Source organism: Neophocaena asiaeorientalis, unplaced genomic scaffold, assembly GCF_003031525.2.
Source record: "Neophocaena asiaeorientalis asiaeorientalis breed wild unplaced genomic scaffold, Neophocaena_asiaeorientalis_V1.1 scaffold540, whole genome shotgun sequence".
Lineage (NCBI taxonomy): Eukaryota > Metazoa > Chordata > Mammalia > Artiodactyla > Phocoenidae > Neophocaena > Neophocaena asiaeorientalis.
In genome coordinates, this window is record NW_020172141.1 from 5,463,131 (window position 1) to 5,478,942 (window position 15,812).

General features: G+C 60.5%; 1 protein-coding gene across 9 annotated transcripts in view; it reads left to right on the top strand.

The window, feature by feature from the left end:
• TOM1L2 (target of myb1 like 2 membrane trafficking protein) overlaps positions 1 to 15,812 on the top strand; it is an 82,729-nt gene that overhangs the window by 60,245 nt on the left and 6,672 nt on the right. For 8 of the 9 annotated variants that reach the window (XR_003004073.1, XR_003004072.1, XR_003004074.1 and 5 more), the window contains 5 exons: positions 4,547 to 4,680; positions 6,581 to 6,629; positions 6,929 to 7,052; positions 8,407 to 8,524; positions 9,882 to 9,957. Coding sequence is in view for 6 of the 9 variants with exons in the window: in XM_024752265.1 (XP_024608033.1) it covers positions 4,547 to 4,680; positions 6,581 to 6,629; positions 6,929 to 7,052; positions 8,407 to 8,524; positions 9,882 to 9,957 (501 nt within the window). In the remaining 3 variants the exon portion in view is untranslated. Of the gene's footprint in view, positions 1 to 4,546; positions 4,681 to 6,580; positions 6,630 to 6,928; positions 7,053 to 8,406; positions 8,525 to 9,881; positions 9,958 to 11,947; positions 12,038 to 15,812 lie in introns of all 9 variants that reach the window. The other variant, XM_024752275.1, reaches the window with a different exon arrangement.

The window sequence follows — 15,812 nt, forward strand, 5'->3', positions numbered from 1 at the left end:
TCGGGGCCCGTCCTCTAGAGGGACCGAGTCCGAGGAGGCCCGCGTCCAGCCCACGCATCCCGGCGGTGGTCAGAGGCCAGTCCCAGGTGCTCTCTTCTTTATCCTCCTTAAAAACGTTTTTTCCTCATTGTAAAATGCCAGTTGCAAAATAAGTGCCCATCGAAAGAAAAAGGAAGTACAAAGAAGAAAATGGTTTTCTTTAACCCCAGCGTCCTCAGATAAGCACTGTCAGTGTTCTGATGTATTTTCTTTCAAACATTTTTTCCATGTTTATTTCACATGGGGTTGAGATGGTATCAGGTGTATGATTTTATGTGTCGCTTTGTTCACCCAACATGACGTCACAAACGTGCAGGGACCGCTAGCTGTTCCTGCTCGTGGGAGCCACTTCTGAGACTTCTGGGGTGAAGCTGAGGGTCCCCGGCCAGGGTGGCCCACGTCCTGGCTCCAGAGGCTCTGTGGCTCACTGGCCACCTGCAGGTCTGGGAGCCAGGCGGAAAGAGCTGGCCTGCAGGGTTCCTACCCCAGGTCCGCCAGGCCCAGAGCTGGCGCCCAGCTCTCCTGACACCGTCTCAGAGACTCTGGCATCGGTGGGAAGTGGCAGCGGCCCCGCCCGCAGAAGCAGCACCTCCTGGAGGGTGGAGAGGACGCTGTGAAATGTGAGGGCCAGCAGGGAGCACCTCCCACGCCTGCCCCTCGGGGCAGCCGGTCTTGGTCCCCTGAGGGCCACGCTGGCTGCTGTCCTCCAGGAGGGCATGCTTCTCGGGTGGCCTGGTCCCAAGCAGCTGCTTGCCGTGCCCCCTTCCAGCCCCTAAGGGGGTGAGGGTGTGGGTGGGGGAGACCTGCCCAGGGTGTGGGCTGTGGTCCCCGCTCTGGAGGATCTCACAGCGGGCAGCCTACCTACCTGGGTCCGGGCCCTCCGGCTGCTCTGGACGCCAAGCGACCAGTGCCCGCAGCAGCCCAGTTTCAGGCATGCCATCAGTGCCTCGTCAGCCTCCATCTGCGGTCTGCGGGGTTCTTCCAGGCGTTACCCAAGGCGCAGGAAACTGAGATCAGGCCAGGAACAGTGCAGGAACTGAGGGGCCTCTCGAGGCAGCTCTGTACTGTGTCAGCACCAGAATTCTTGCTGACAGGGGTTTGCAGCGGACAGAGCCGAGTTCCTGGTAGCAGGCGCGGCAGAACAAAGCCAGCCCTGCGGACAGCCAGGGCCAAGCAGACAGCACACACCTCTGCGTGTGCGTGTGTGTTTAAACACGCCCATCAGCCAAGACAAACAGAACCTGATCTCCTGGCGTCAGCTCACAGTTTTCAAAAATAGGTTGCTTCCCATGACGTTTCCCTTCCCTCTGTCTTGTTCCAACTCCAAGCCTACCGACGTCGCTGCTATCTTACAAGTCAAACAGAGAGAATGGTTCTGGGTGTCAGTGGGAGGCTGTCCTTTCGGCACGAGAGGCTCGGGAGCCGGCAGCTCTGTAAGCAGACACGGCTGTCCTGGCCGCTGACCTCACTCCTCGAGCCAGCCGAGCAGGATCTCCCAGGGGTTGGGGCTGCATGTGGGAAAGTGCCACGGTCTGCTTGCAAAGGGATGGGATCAGACTGTGCCCCGGGACCCCTCACTCGAGCTGGAGGGTGGCCAGATTGCTCAGGGCAGAAGCTACCCAGAGCTCAAAGTGGAAATAAATGCATTTGTCACCAGCCCAAGTGTTCATGCCCACAGAAGCTGCTGCGGATTTGAGTAAACTGCTGGGAGGAAATGGGAAGAGGGAAACGGGAGGTGTCGGCGAGGGCGTGCCGCTGCAGCGGACCAGCATCCTGGCCAGCTGCGTCCGGATGGCTTCCTGTGCTTCGCACAGGACTTGCAGGTGTGGCCTCACCCGCGGCTCGCAGAGTGGCAGGAACTCAGGCAGTGTGAGCGAGGGGAGGCGGGACCCCGGAGGGAGCACAGCAGCTTCCCTCTCTGGGCTGGGAGAGACCTGGGAGGCGGCTTGTCCAGCCCCACCCTGTGCTGATTCCCCATGCCGGCAGCATGCCTGGTGCTGCCTTGTTTCTGAACATCCTCAGCGACAGGCTGGGGAGGCACTTCCGCCTCCAAACACATGATCTGGATAGACTTTGGGAAGCAGCACGACAGGGCAGGAAGAGCCACGGCTTAGGGATCCCTGGCTTCACTCTGGGCCTGGCCGCTGATGAGCCAGGTGACTTAGAGCCTGGAGTAATCTCTCCCCGTTGGCCGGTTGGGAAGCGGCTGATTGAAGCCCGTCCACACCATGCCTGCAGCCCCGGTCTGTCTGCTCCACCCGCTGGAGCAGACACAAGTTCCTCCCTCACGTAGCAGGTCCTTCCATGCTTGCAGGCTGTCGGCCGCCCTCCCTCGGGTGGCCCGGTGGTTCTGAGCAGGGGGCAGCGCTGGGGAACCTGCAGCCTCCGTCTCCCTCCCTCACGGGCTGTCCAGCCACGTCTTCCCTGTCCTGAGACTCTGCATCTCTGTCTGCTGGAGCTTATGCCCTTGGCTGCGCCTGGGACTCCGGCCTTGGTAATCTCTAAAGATCCCAATGCCGGCGGCCGTGCCCCCACCGCCCCCAGATCAGCCTCTCCAGCTCTGTCTGCAGTTAGTGATAACGCGTGATTAATCCAGTAACGCCCAGGATGGGCATCCCTCACGGCCATCCCTCAGCTGATGAAGGAGGCCCACCCCACATTGTGTCTTCAAGTAGCAGATGGTTTAGCCCCTCTCGCTTCTTGCCTCTCATTTCAGCAAAAACCAGGGGGGCCAGGACCATTTTCTCTAGAGAAATCTAGTTTATTCTACGTGTTCAGCTTCATTATTTCCCCCTTTCCCTTCAACAAAGACTGTGTCTCCCTCCTGTCTCCTTTGCAGCTGTAGAAAGCAGATCTTCAGGGCCTTATTCCCTGTGGGTTCAGAGGAGACCCAGAAGATGATTAAAAGATTGTTTTGCAAGGTGGGGAGGAGAATATCCCTTGAAGAAAAGATACAGGCATTGGGATGAATTAGACAGAAAAGGGACATTTTACAAAGTCTTCTGGTGGATGGAGGGCTTTTGCACCAAGAGCAGTGACCAGCCGCACTCCCCCCTGTTGAGAACCAGACCCCAGAAGCCAGACTGAGACCGTCCGCGTTTAGGAAGTTCCTGTCCCAGCTGTTGCCAGGCAGGAAGGGCAAGCCGGGCAGGCTCTGGCTGTCTGTGGCTCAGGACCAGAAGAAGGTGCCTGTCCGGGTGGTTTGGAGGCAGGTAGGGTCTGCCTGCTGGTGACGGCGTGGAGGGCCCGCAGGCAGCCAGCGGGTGTCTGTGGTGGCACAGATCTTCATGCTCTGGTCCTCCTCTCCCGTGCAATCTCTTCTCGTTTCTTCCTGTTTAATTTTTTTAAGACAGTAACTGAAAGGTTGAAGCAAGGAGAAGGTGAAACTTTCTCTCTGCAGAGACCCCTGGAGACCCCTGATCCGGGCCGTGTTTAGGCAAAGCTCCGTGGGGGGGTCCCTGGGTGCCAACCCAGGCGTAGAGCATGCGAGGCCCTGCCAGCGGGTGGGGGATGTCCTGCCCGCCTCTGCCCCAGCTGAAGGCCACGGGAGCCAGACCCCAGTGCACGGCCTCGGGTCTCATCCTTCCTCCAGGCGAGGCCCCAGAAACCACCTAGCGCTTCCCAAACGTTCTGCAAAGTGATGGAACGCCTCCTCCATGAGTGAAACTCTACAGGGACCTATCAGTGTCCAAACAGATGAGAGCATAGCCACCCTGCCTGCCGTGGTGGTGCCCAGCGCCATCGGCAGAGCTTCACCTCTTCCCAGCGCCCCCATCCCACCCCGGGAGAGCCGAGCCCAGGGCGCTGGACCCCCAGACAGCTGATGGTCAGGGCTGCTCACTGCTGCCTTGGCCGCCACATCCAGCAGGGACTGGGCTCTGGGGGGAGATTGAATCCAGCCCTGGCCTCTCCCTGCGGGTGCTACTGGTGCTTCGGGCGTGTGTGCCAGGTGCTTGAGACGCCCCCTGCAGCCTGCTGAGGGGCTGGTTCTCCTTGGGCTGGCGGCGCCTCCGTGAAGCCTCCTCTGGGGGGGCTTCACCCTCTGGGGGGGCTGGGAGCCAGTCTGCACCTACTGGAGGTGAAGGGGAGCCCAGGGCGCTCTAGGCAGTCTGGGGCGGCAGTGCGGGCTCAGGGCGTGTTCACAGCGCACAGGGAGTCTTGGCGGGTGAGATGCATGAGGATACACAGGGGCTGGGGCACCCTGTCCCCAGTGACGGGGTCGCGTCTGCACGGTCTGTTGAACAAGCAACTGCAGAGAAGCACGTTTTTGGATTTTCCAGACGGTGTGTGCGAACCGTGCTCTGTGCGCAGCCGGGTGTGCGCTGGGACGCTTGTCCATCAGGAGGCGCCGCCTGGCGGCCGGGGCGGGGTCCACCTGGCCTCCCGCACACGCCCGGCTTTGTGGACAAGCCTGGGCCCGTGCGGCTTTACGAACTGGCACATGTATTTGCAAAGCAAGTAGATTGTGAACAAGGGGCACCCGCGGTAGCCAGACCTGTGTCCCCAGGAGCTGCACAGGACCTGCCGCGCCATGCAGCAGCGCGTCGTGGAGCTCATCTCCCGCGTGTGCAACGAGGAGGTCACCGAGGAGCTGCTGCACGTCAACGATGACCTCAACAACGTCTTCCTCCGATACGAGAGGTGGGAGCCGGTGGGGGGGTGGGGCGTGCAGAGTAGAGGCGGAAAATACTCCTCGGATATGCTGACCTGTTCCCATGACGGGGAAGTGCTTCTTGTTCTCCTAGGAGCCAGCAACAGGAACGTGCCGCAGAGTCAGGCACTGCCCTTCATGGGCCTCGGGCTGGCCCCTGTCACCCCAGCCCAGGAGGGAGGATGGGGCTCGGGGACCCTGCGCTCCTGCACCTGCTCCTTTGAAGATCGTCTGAATCTGAAAAGGATTAAGGGGGAGAAATCTCTATCAGGGAAAAAAAGATTTCCTCTTTCCCATTTTTAAAAAAAGAGAAAGAGAGATTTTCCCTTCCTTTGCCACCACCAGCGTGTGTGGAGCGTGGAAGCAGGCAGGTGTGAGTGCTGGGAGAGACACGCATTTCCGTTCTTCCAAATCGTTTTCGGGTTTGAGGTAACAAACGTGCATATTCTTTTGCCTTCCCAGAGCCGTCCCTCAGGGAGAAAGGTGAGTGATCCAGGCAGTGCTCAGCAAGCAGGGAAGTGGCGAGCGGGCTCCCATCCGTGGCTCTGACGGGGCTGCCGCAGAAAGCGCCTTGGCCTGGCCAGCCTTCTGCTCCTAAGGATGAGGCCTGGGCCCCGGGCCGCTGACTCGTGGTCTGATGACCTGGCATCATGTAGGGTCCGGGTGACAGATGCTCGCATCTGGGCCTTAGAGGGTGATTTTGCTGTGGTTGCCACAGCTCTGGGCTGTGTCTCAGCTTTGACCATGGTGGCAGCGGTGGGTGGCCCTGTGTCCACCCGACAGATGACGAGCCCTCCACAGGAGGGATGGGGGCCCGTCTGGGGCCCCCTGTGCCACGGGAGCGCAGGAACAGAGCCAGGGGCCTCAACTCCCGGCCCCAGAGCCCCGGGTCCCTGCCCTGTGGTGCCAGGGTCTCCACTGTAAACAGGCTGAGCTTTTCACCTGTTAAACCCGTCTCAGCCCTTTCTGGTACAGGGTGACAGCAATTCAGAGGCAAAGCCCGGGGCCGGCAGCCCTGAGGTGCCCTTCCTGCCAGAGAGGCTTTTGCTAAGACTGATGGTCAGCAAGGGCGTGGGAAGGTGCTCCCGCATGACAACCTCAGGGGGGGTCATATTTCTGTCCTTGTCGACCACTGAGGATAAACTGTATCCCATGGGTGGCCTGACCAGGTTGTCCCCCCGGGGATCCCTGCTCACCAGGTGCTGAACCCAGCACATGGGGAGACCCAATGTGGAGCAGGGAATCTCAGCAGATCCCCAGCTGGAGAGGTCTCTTGGCGGCCTCTTAGCCTGTGGCGTCTAGGGCTGCCATGCTGGTCCCCACCTGATAGAGAATGACCTGGGTGCTGGAGAGGAGAGTCTGTCCTTGGCCAGGCTGCGGCCAGCAGGCGGGGGCCCTGGCTCACCGACCCTCCCGCAGCTGCTGGGGCCTGTGCCTGCCCTCCTCCTCCACGCGCCTGGCCCTGGGCCCCACCCCTTCCCCTAGCAAGTTAGCCCTTCGGCTCGTCACTCCACCACAGAGCTGTCCAACGGGGAGGGGCTGCTGTTCTCCTCTGGATCTGGGGCGCTCCCAGGGAAGGTGGCTAGCCCTGGGGGTGCTTATGATGGCCTCCTGCATGTGCTAGCCCGCACCTGCAGTGCCCTTGGGGAGGCTGGGAGGCTGATCCCCACTCGGGGGAGCCCCATGCAGCAGCAGGAAGGGCGAAGTTGTGTGTTGGGGGTTGTCCACTCCCTGGCCCCCCAAATGGGCCCGGTGGTTCTCCTTCCCCAGAGCCAGGGTCTCTGCTGGCCTCCCGGCCCACGGGCTCCTGGAGCTTCCCAGGCCAGTGGACTTCGCGATGCCGTGTCCCAGGCACTCCCTCTCCTTACTCCACTTTCCTTTCCCCGTTAGGTTTGAACGATACAGGTCAGGCCGATCCGTTCAAAATGCCAGTAATGGAGTGAGTATTCCTTCAGAATTCTCGCCTTTCTGGAGGCCGGGAAACCTGGGGTCTCCTGGGGTTAAAATATCCGGGCGATGGGAGAGCAAGCTCTGGTGGGTGGGCTCTGAGGAGGTGCCGGCAGGCACATCCCTGGCGGGAGGGGGCAAAGAAGCCCCCGGGACCTCGCTGTCCCTTAGATGGGGGAGGGGCGGGGGGTAACTCACAACAGCCCACCCGGGACCCTGGGTGGTGCCTGCCAGCTTTCCCCTCGGGGCCCAGCACGCGGGCCGGGGCTCAGCCCACCTCCTGCCCGGCAGGTGCTGAGCGAAGTGACAGAGGACAACCTCATCGACCTGGGCCCGGGGTCTCCAGCCGTGGTGAGCCCGACCGTGGGGGGCACGGTGCCCCCGTCTTCCCTCTCGTCCCAGCTTGCGGGCTTGGGTGAGTGTCCCGGAACTGCCTCCCGCACCCCCGCCCCCCGCCGGCCTTGTGGGGGACCCGTGGGACAGCGTGTGCCTGGGTCCTGCTGTGCCATTTCAGCTGAAGGCTTGTTCCCTAAACTTAGAGTTTGAACCCGTGTTGGAAAGCAGGGGTGCGGGGTGGTCCAAGGGACTGGAAGCTGTTGGCTTTTTGAAGAAAGGTGGCTGCTGTGTTGTATGTGGCATATTCTCTGTGGCTGGAGTGATTTCCTTCTCAACGTCAACCAGGCCAAGGGTGGCAAATAGGTATCAGCTCCTTGGGTGCTTGGCACGTGGGCCCAGGAAGGATGCTGAGGCCACGTCGGGGCTTGGAAGAGTCCGTGGCTGATCGGTGACGTCTGCCCTGGGCTTGTCAACAGGAAGGGGTTTGCTCTCCTTGAACTAAGAGCAGTGAGAGTGCGCCATCCTCTGAAACCTAAAACAAAAGATGCCATTTTTTCGCAGTTTGTTCAGTTTAATGTGTGTCCGTGACACTGGATGCCCCACCCGGGCTGGATGAGCCCGGTCTGGGACAGAGGAGGTCACAGTGTTACATGACCACTCAGCACGGCCCTCTCAAAATGCTGTCTTCCATCCTGCGCTTCTGTTTCCTTAATATTTGTCTTTGTACCTTCGTCTCATTTCGGTTGAATCAAGCTTTCACTCAGTGCCCTGCCAGTTGCTGTAGTGGCTTCTCGACCTCTCATGGATCCGTAGCCACTGTTCCTCTTTCTCTGCCTTCAGTCTACCCAGCATGTGGCCACCAGGCTTAATACCTAAAATTCAGATTGGATTCCACTGCCCCTGCTTTAAAAAGCTCTAGTGTTTCCCCATCGACTCCTTTGCCGGCGTGTGACCTCTTCAGCAGCCTCGTCTCTCCGCCGGCACCCTTCACGCGTCACCCCCTCTGCCCACCGCCCAGCCCCCCTCCCGCTCCTGTGGCAGTTTCCGGTCCCCCGCCCATATCTCCACCTAATTCTGTGCTGCTGTCTGTCCCCCTACTCTGTGTACCCCCTTGAGGCCGGGAACCGCGCCAGAGTCACTGTGGTCCAGTCAGGGTCGAGCTCTGGCCGTGCATGCGCCTACGAAATACTTGTCACATAAGTGACCTTGGCCTGTGGCCTCTGTGACCGGCTCCCAGGGGCGCCTTGGTGCGGGCAGGAGCCTGCACGGCCCGCCTGCTCGCCGCTCGCCCTCATTCGGGAGCGACTTGGGGGGCTCGGGGGCTGTTCTCGTTCCCTTCTGCCCCGCCCAGGACTTCAGCCCGCCAGGTGACTTCTTCCCAAGGTCAGGCCCACATTTGCTGTCACCCACCCCTCCTCTGTTCTGTTGCACAGACCTGGGCGCGGAGAGTGTCAGCGGCACCCTGAGCTCGCTCCAGCAGTGTCACCCCCGGGACGGCTTTGACATGTTCACCCAGACCAGAGGGAGCTCCTCAGCTGAGCAGCGCAAGACGTATGTGGGGACCCTCCCGGTGGCTCTCAGAGGACGCTGGGCGGGGCTGACCCCGGCCTGGGCCCACGGCCAACACAAAGGGGCCTTTTATTCACTGGGGCCAGGCCTTTCCACTCCGGTTGCCGGGACCTGGCAGTAGACACAGCTGTTGAGTGGAGGCCAGCACCCTGAGCTGGGCGGCCATGCGGGTTCCTCCCACCTGCTCCCCTGCTCTCCCTGCCCCCGCGCTGCTGCTGCCTCAGAAACTTCGTCTGTAGGAGGAGCAGGGGGCACGGGGTGGGGCAGGCAGGCACCGAGTTGGTTCCTCGCCCCTGGGGTGCGAGCAGCGTCTTTCCTGATGGCGGCTCTGGCCAAGATGAGCCCTGTGGAATTAGGGGAGTTGATTCCAAAACACACAGCCCCCTGCATCTCCCTGGAACCTGCTTTGAGCTTTCTGTTCAGCCTTTGACCACCTCCCCCGGGACCCAGCATCTTGACGCATCCAGCTCTTTGAGTCCTGTACTCAGGACTCAGCAGGTTGACCAGAAGCCCAGGGCCCCAGGCACCTTTTAGCTGCTTTCAAAATGGATACAGCAAAAGAAGTCAGGGAGCAGAAGACAACCCCGCAATGAGTGACAGACCCTCACCCCAGACTGGGAGACCACCTTCCTTGTCAGATGCCACTGAGGCTGCTGCTTTTTTATTAATATTATTATTTTGTTTATTTATTTATTTAGGCTGTGTTGGGTCTTCGTTGATGTGCGCGGACTTTCTCTAGTTGCAGCGAGCGGGGGCTAATCTTCATTGCGGTGCACGGGTTTCTCGTTGCGGTGCTTCTCTTGTTGTGAAGCACGGGCTCTAGGCACGCAGGCTCAGTAGCTGTGGCTCGCAGGCTCTAGAGCGCAGGCTCAGTAGTTGTGGCGCACGGGCTTAGTTGCTTCACGGCATGTGGGATCTTCCCAGACCAGGACTCGAACCCGTGTTCTCTGCATTGGCAGGAGGATTCTTAACCACTGCGCCAGCAGGGAAGCCAAGGCCGCTGCTTTTAAAATAAGAATTGTGACCCCTTTGCTTCTATCCAGCCTCTTGCTCTAAGCAGTTCCGGGCCCTCTGGCACCCTGTCCTTGAGCTTTGCAAATGCCTCTAGTGTTACTTAACAGAGGGAAATGGAGGTGGTACAGAGTCCCAGACCCCAGAGCGAGCGAGTGGCTGGGCTGTGCTTGAACCCAGGCCTCCTGGCTTCAGCTGCGGCCAGACCACGACCTAAATGCCAAGGCCTCTGAGTACTCGTGAGGAAGGTGCCGAAGATGGAGGGTGGTTTCAGGTCACCACCTGTCCGTCTCCCGTGACCACTCTGCTTGTGCTGCTTCGTCCCCAGGGCCACCTACGAGGACCCCCAGGCCGTCGGAGTAATTGTTTCTGCGGTAGACGGTCGGAAACAGAACCCCGAAGTGGTAGGTCTCTCGCCCTGTTTTTCTGCCTGGGGGGAAAGCAGGGCCGTCTGGTAAAGCCAGCTGGAGAGTTAGGCAGAGCTGGCGGCACGGAGGTCAGACTGGGGTGAGCCATGTCAGCTCCTGAGTGCCCCCCACCCGTGGGGACGCCCATATCAGGACACCCAGGAGGAGACAGGCCCAGAGAGGCAGAGATGTGCGGAGGGCACTCGGCGAGCCATCTTGGGCGGGGCTGCACCCTGGGGAGGTCTCATGGGGAGCCTCTGCTGTCCCCCATGGTGGCTCTAAGCTCTCAGGGCGCAGGGCTCCTGTGGCCAGAGAGGGTCTCTCCCCAAAGGTTGCAGTGCCCTGGGGTGGGCGGCTCTCTGACAGAAGGGAAATGGAGGCCTGGGCCTGTCCCTGCAGGCCTGCCGTCAGAAGGTGGCTGGTGGGGCTGGCTTGGGGAGGGGGCTGGAGTTGGGGAGCAGCACTGAGGGCAGAGGTGCTCGGAGGTGAAGGAGGGGCTTCTGTGATTTCTGGGAGATCGCAGTGCCCGGAAGGAAAAGGTTTGTGCCTCCATGCTTCTCGTGAGGTGGTTCCCTTCTCGCCTGAGAAATGTGTGTGGCCACGAACGAATGAATATGTGTGTGTGGGGGTGGGTGGCGTTGGGGGGACAGTGGCCCCAGAATAGCCGCCCCCCGGCCCGCCCCATCCCGGGCTACAAAGGGGCAGCGCTCATCTGTCCACTGGAGGAGAGCCTGGCTTCCCAAACACCAGCCCTTGGCCTCCCACAGCCCGTCCAAGTGGCCCGGGCAGGTGGCAGTGCTGAGGCCTGGCGTCCCCAAGAAAGCTCATCCCCTGGTCCCCATGTCCCTCCCGGCTCAGCCAGCTTGTTGAGGGCCGTGTGTCCCTCTGCACCAGCCACCAGGGGGCGCAGAAGAGCCACCCAGGCTGCGGCTCTCAGTGCCCCGCCCCCCGCAGAACCCCTGAGGCCGGGACTGTGCAGTGGCCCAGTGGTCGTGTTGCTGAGGACGGCCCCCACCCCAACTCAGGGCACCAGGGAGCCAGTAAGGCCGGCCCATCCTCCTGGCCCAGGTGGCCAGGCCGGCCCGGTCAGCTCTCCACTCTGCCTCCAGGGCCTGCCCCGCCAAGGCCAGGAGTGCCCTTCTGCCACTGCCTCTGCCAGTGCCAGGGTCCAAACACAGGAATGCAGCCAGCTCCCTGCCTTTCACCCGGGGTGCCTGGCCTGCCTCCTGTTTTCAACATTTCTACCTGCAGCAGGCAGGCTGCTCCTCGTGTGCCCTGCTCGAGGGGGTGATGCAGGGAGCAGGGTTCGTGTGGGCCGTGTGTGTGTGTGTGTGTGTGTGTGTGTGTGTGTGCGCGCGCCTGTCTGTGGGTGTGTCTTTGTATCTGTGTGCACACACACTTCAGGCCTGTACTTCGGGTTATGGTGTTCCATATCCTAAACAGTGCTGCCCTGGAAATGAAACCTGGGCCAAGGGAGAAATTAAGAACACGGTAAAGGAGAAAAAACTGTGTAGCCACACCTTCACGGTACGGCCGCATCGGTAGTTCTAACTTTAAATCCTTTCATCATTTAGAAAAGGCAATATCCCCAAATTCATCATTCACATTAAGAGCTTGGAAAAAGAACGCCACAGGTAACTGAGGAGGAAAAAGATAATAAGAAGAAAGTAGAGATGACTGTGCAAAAGCTGGTGCTGTGAAGCCACCCCTCAGTGACCCTGAGAGCCTAGGCGGAGGGCAGCCCCGGCCGGCCTTCTGCGGCCCCAGGGGCGTGGGAACAGGGGTTCAAGTGCGTGTTACCCTCTTGGGGTCCCTGTTACTAAACGCCTCTTCTTTTACCCAGGAGGTAAGGGCATGTTTGGGGGGGTGGGCCGCTGGGTCCCAGCTCCTCAGGTGATGGGGTACCAGCTCTGACAGTGGCTTTTCTGTTTCCATGACATGTGCTATTGGCTTCTTTACCACGGGTCTTGCTGTGACTTTCCTTTCTGGGACTTTTCTGTCCTCGGCCCAGAAGAGAGGTAAAGGTGGGGACTCTGACCTGGAGCCCATAGACAGCTGGCTCATAGCCCAAGGAATGGTGAGAGGTCACCAGCCGCGCTGAGCCCCTTGTCCCCCCACCACCACCACCCTCGGCGCTTCCCTCTGTCTTCTCGCGGGTGCCCAGTCTTCCCCTCCTGTCTGTCTCCTTAAGCTGCAGACTTCCAGCCCCAGAAACTCCATCTCTGGTTTTCTGTGGAGGTCCGGGCATTTGCAGGAGTGAGGGGAGGGCCCTTTCCCTCCTTCTACCGTTTCTGGAGCTCTGGGCAGTATTCACTTTTCCAGGATGAGCACAAGTTACTGTGGCCTCTGCTTGGGAGGGGATGTTTCTGAGAGGACAGGCTCAAAGCATCTGACTGGGCAGAGAACGCCGCCCAGCCTGTGAATGGGGCAGTCTAGGCCGATGGGGTTTCGTCCTGTAATTGTTTGTGCCCACTGTGTCCCCCGGAAGGATCTGAGACCTCCCAAAGAAACACAAACGCTACTGGAACGGAATAAGAAGATGTGGGGATCATACACGCAGTCAGCCTCAGGAAGTAGGGTGTCCATGGCTCCAAGACCCGGCAGGATCCCTCCTGCCTCGTGATCAGGTGGCCCCGAGTCTGTGCACAGAGAGGTCACTTGCTGCAAGCTGCCTGCGGTGCAGGGACGATTTCACCTCTGAGACCGGGGTCTGTGCATGGTGGAGCCTGAGCGGGAAACCTAGACACACCAGGAGAAAGCCGAACTGACCCCTTGGGGCCGGGCCAGCCTGGGGCCAGGGGAGGGCTCTTCAGGCTGGGCCAGCATGCCCGAGCCTGCGGGCAGTACAGGGTCACCTGCCTAAGCAAGTGTGACTAGCTCTCGAGGACACGGGCCAAAGGGCTGTCAGAGCCGGGGGCCAGGGTGTCTGCCCGCCCAGCTGGGAGCTGGCGACCCAGCACAGCCGCACTCGGGGGGCCGTCTCCCTCCACCTGCCGGCAGCCCGTCCTGCTTGCTGCACCGGACCCCAAGGCCGTTCTTAGGGACATGGGCTAGCCTGGCCCCTTGTTTGCTTCTGTGGGGACAAGCAGGGGCTCTGGCCCACACGTGCGGGTGGCCTTAGAGCAGCACTCCTGGAGACCATGTCCACTCCACTGTCCAAATTGGGAGGATCCAGCCATGTGTCCTTGTGCCTATTAGTCCTGCAAAAAATGATACTGCCCACACAGCCGCCCCGCGTGTGGCTTGGTAGCCGGTGGTGGCACCCACCCCTGCCCGGCCCCACCTAGAGCTCCAGTCTCCGACGTCAGAAACAAGCCCGACTAACAGCTAACCCTGTGTCTCACCTGCCCGACTGCAGTGTTTTGTTTTGTTTTCTTTTAAACAGCATATATTAATTGCTTTGCCTCATTTCCCATAGCATAGAAACCCTGAGTCTTTCCAAACCTGCCAAGTACAAATTCTTTACTTGGAAACTTTTTGTACTATTGAGCGAGACCAAAGGGCTTGTAGACTGAGCCTCAGGTTGGGGAGGTGGCAGGAGGACTGTCGGGGGGCAACAGCCCCTGGAAGCATTGCACCCGAGCGCAGCACTTGGTCCGGCCGCGTTGGAAGTGGTGCAGGTTTCCTTGCGGGGAGGCATGTCGGGCATCCAGGTCCAGCACCAGGCCTGTTACCGTGGAGGAGAGCCCCAAGAACCTTCTCGAGCAGCCTGCCCGGGGACGGCGGTGCTCTTGCCTCTCCCAGCGGTGGTCGGAGGCCTGTCACCCACACGCAGGGTGCAGCCAGGATAGGGGAAAGCCTATGAGTCGCAGCAGGAACCCAAGGAGGTTAGAGAAAAGTCTGCCGCTGCCCAAGCCCAGGCTTGGGGCGGGGCCCCCTATGCAGACCAGGCGGCGCCCTTCCCCTTTGAGCCGGTGACCCTCCCGCCCACACGCAGGGCTGCCCGTCTGAGCCCAGGCTGGCCCACCCCTGCCACGTCCACGGCTGCCCTCCGCATCCAGCGCCTCAGCCAGCCAGCCCCGTCCGGCTGGCCTCGGAGCTAGGGAGTTTGGGCGGCCGGTCTGTATCCAAGGGTGTACCCACACGCGCTCCCTTTATTTTTTTGTCGTTGCATCTGTTTCCCTTTCTGTCTCCTTCCTCCAACGCACACTCTGGCAGCCCCCTTGCCCGGGAGGTGCTCACCCCAGGGCGTGTGAGAGCGCAGGTCGCTCAGGGTGAGAAGGCTGAGGCCTCTCTGGCCTGGGGATGTGCCCGCAGCTGGAGCGGTGGCACAGCAGCTCCTGTTTGCAGGGCAGCGCAAGTGTCTAATGTGTCTGAAGCACCTGGTTTTGGGGCAGCTCTGCCGTGCTCCCCCATCGATTCCCAGGCAGGCGGCTCGTGAGCCCAGGCCGCGTCCAGCCTGGCGGGGCGGCCCATCCCCTGTCACGTGAGCCGTCCTGTCACCCACACCCGACTCCACGTGATGCACGCCCGCGGCCAGCGCCTCTCAGTCAGGGCTCAGGCCCCACGGCTCCGGCATCCCTGGGTTTCTGAGTTAGAAACGGAAGCACCCGACTAGAACTGAAGGGCTCTGGGGTCGTGAGTGGCGAAAGACATCGCCCCGTTTCACAGACGAGGCTGAGGCCCCAAACCTGGGGCTTCTTGGGGCCCCGGAGGTGGGGAGCTCCTGGAAGGGAGCAAGTCCACCCCTGACTTGTGGGTGGCGGGCTTGTTTTGAGGGGTGAGGAGCTTCTCACGTGTCAGTGTTTATTTTCTGAGCGTGCTGGCTCTCAAGATCTGTCCAGAGGAGAAAACTGAGGCTCTGTCCCTGGCCCCGAGGGACCAATTCTGAACAGTAACAGAAAAGTTACGAGCAAAACCTGAAGGCCTAAGGCGCATGACAACTTCGTGTCTTTTTTCAAGCTTTGCGACCCGAGGAATCCCCACTCCTCCTGGGCGGGCCGAGGCTGGTGGGTGTCAGGGGCGCCCCCCCTGCTCCGGTAGCTGGGGTTGGCGGGTTTCTCCCTGGAGACACACTGACTTCCCACGCTCGGTCCTGGGGATTTGGCGGTGTAGCACGAGTCCTCCCCGAGGCTGGGCGTTCTGGCTTAGAAGCAACATGATAACAAAAATTGGCATCTCCTGTCATGGGAACGTGTCGGGCAGAAGCCCCGTCAGCAGGCGTAAGACTGGCCAGTCGCACCCTGGACGCCGCTGGTCCCTGCTCCGTGGGGAGGGAAGTCGGCCCCAGGTGCTGCCAGCAGCCCCTTGGTGTCCTGCCCGGAGGGAGGACCACGTGTTCCTTGTCACCATGAGTCATTTCAGGGTGGTTTGAACTCCTTGGTATTTTTTCATTTTAACATTCTTGAGTCCCCAGTAGGTCAAAGAAATTAAATGGCAACATAGGCAGAATCTCCCTCATCTGATCGAGGTTGGCCTGAGCCTCTGAGACACATGTGGAAGCCAGAGGAGGGTCTGCTGGCCCGGCTGTGTGACATTGGGGTGAACCCAGCTACAGACAGTGCAGGCAGTCTCTCTAGAAATAGCGAGCTTGTGAGTCCCAGGAGGTACCTCCCAGACCCAGCCAAGGGGAGGATGCAGGTCACCTCGGTCAAGGGCCATCCTCTCGTTTACCTAGTCTGGGAGCCAACATTTCATTAACGTGGCTTCGAAGGGGTTAAAGGTTCCTTTTCCTTCTTATCATATGATCATTTTATTATGTCTGACAGCAGCTTAAGTATTTCTAGCCAGATAGATTTTCAGGCCCTTGGCATGGGTGGCCCAGGCGTGGACAGGGCCTAGGCACCAGAGGGGTGCCCTCCTTTGCTCAGGACCCTGGTCCCCCCTCCCAACCGCTCCCCTGCTCCCCCCGC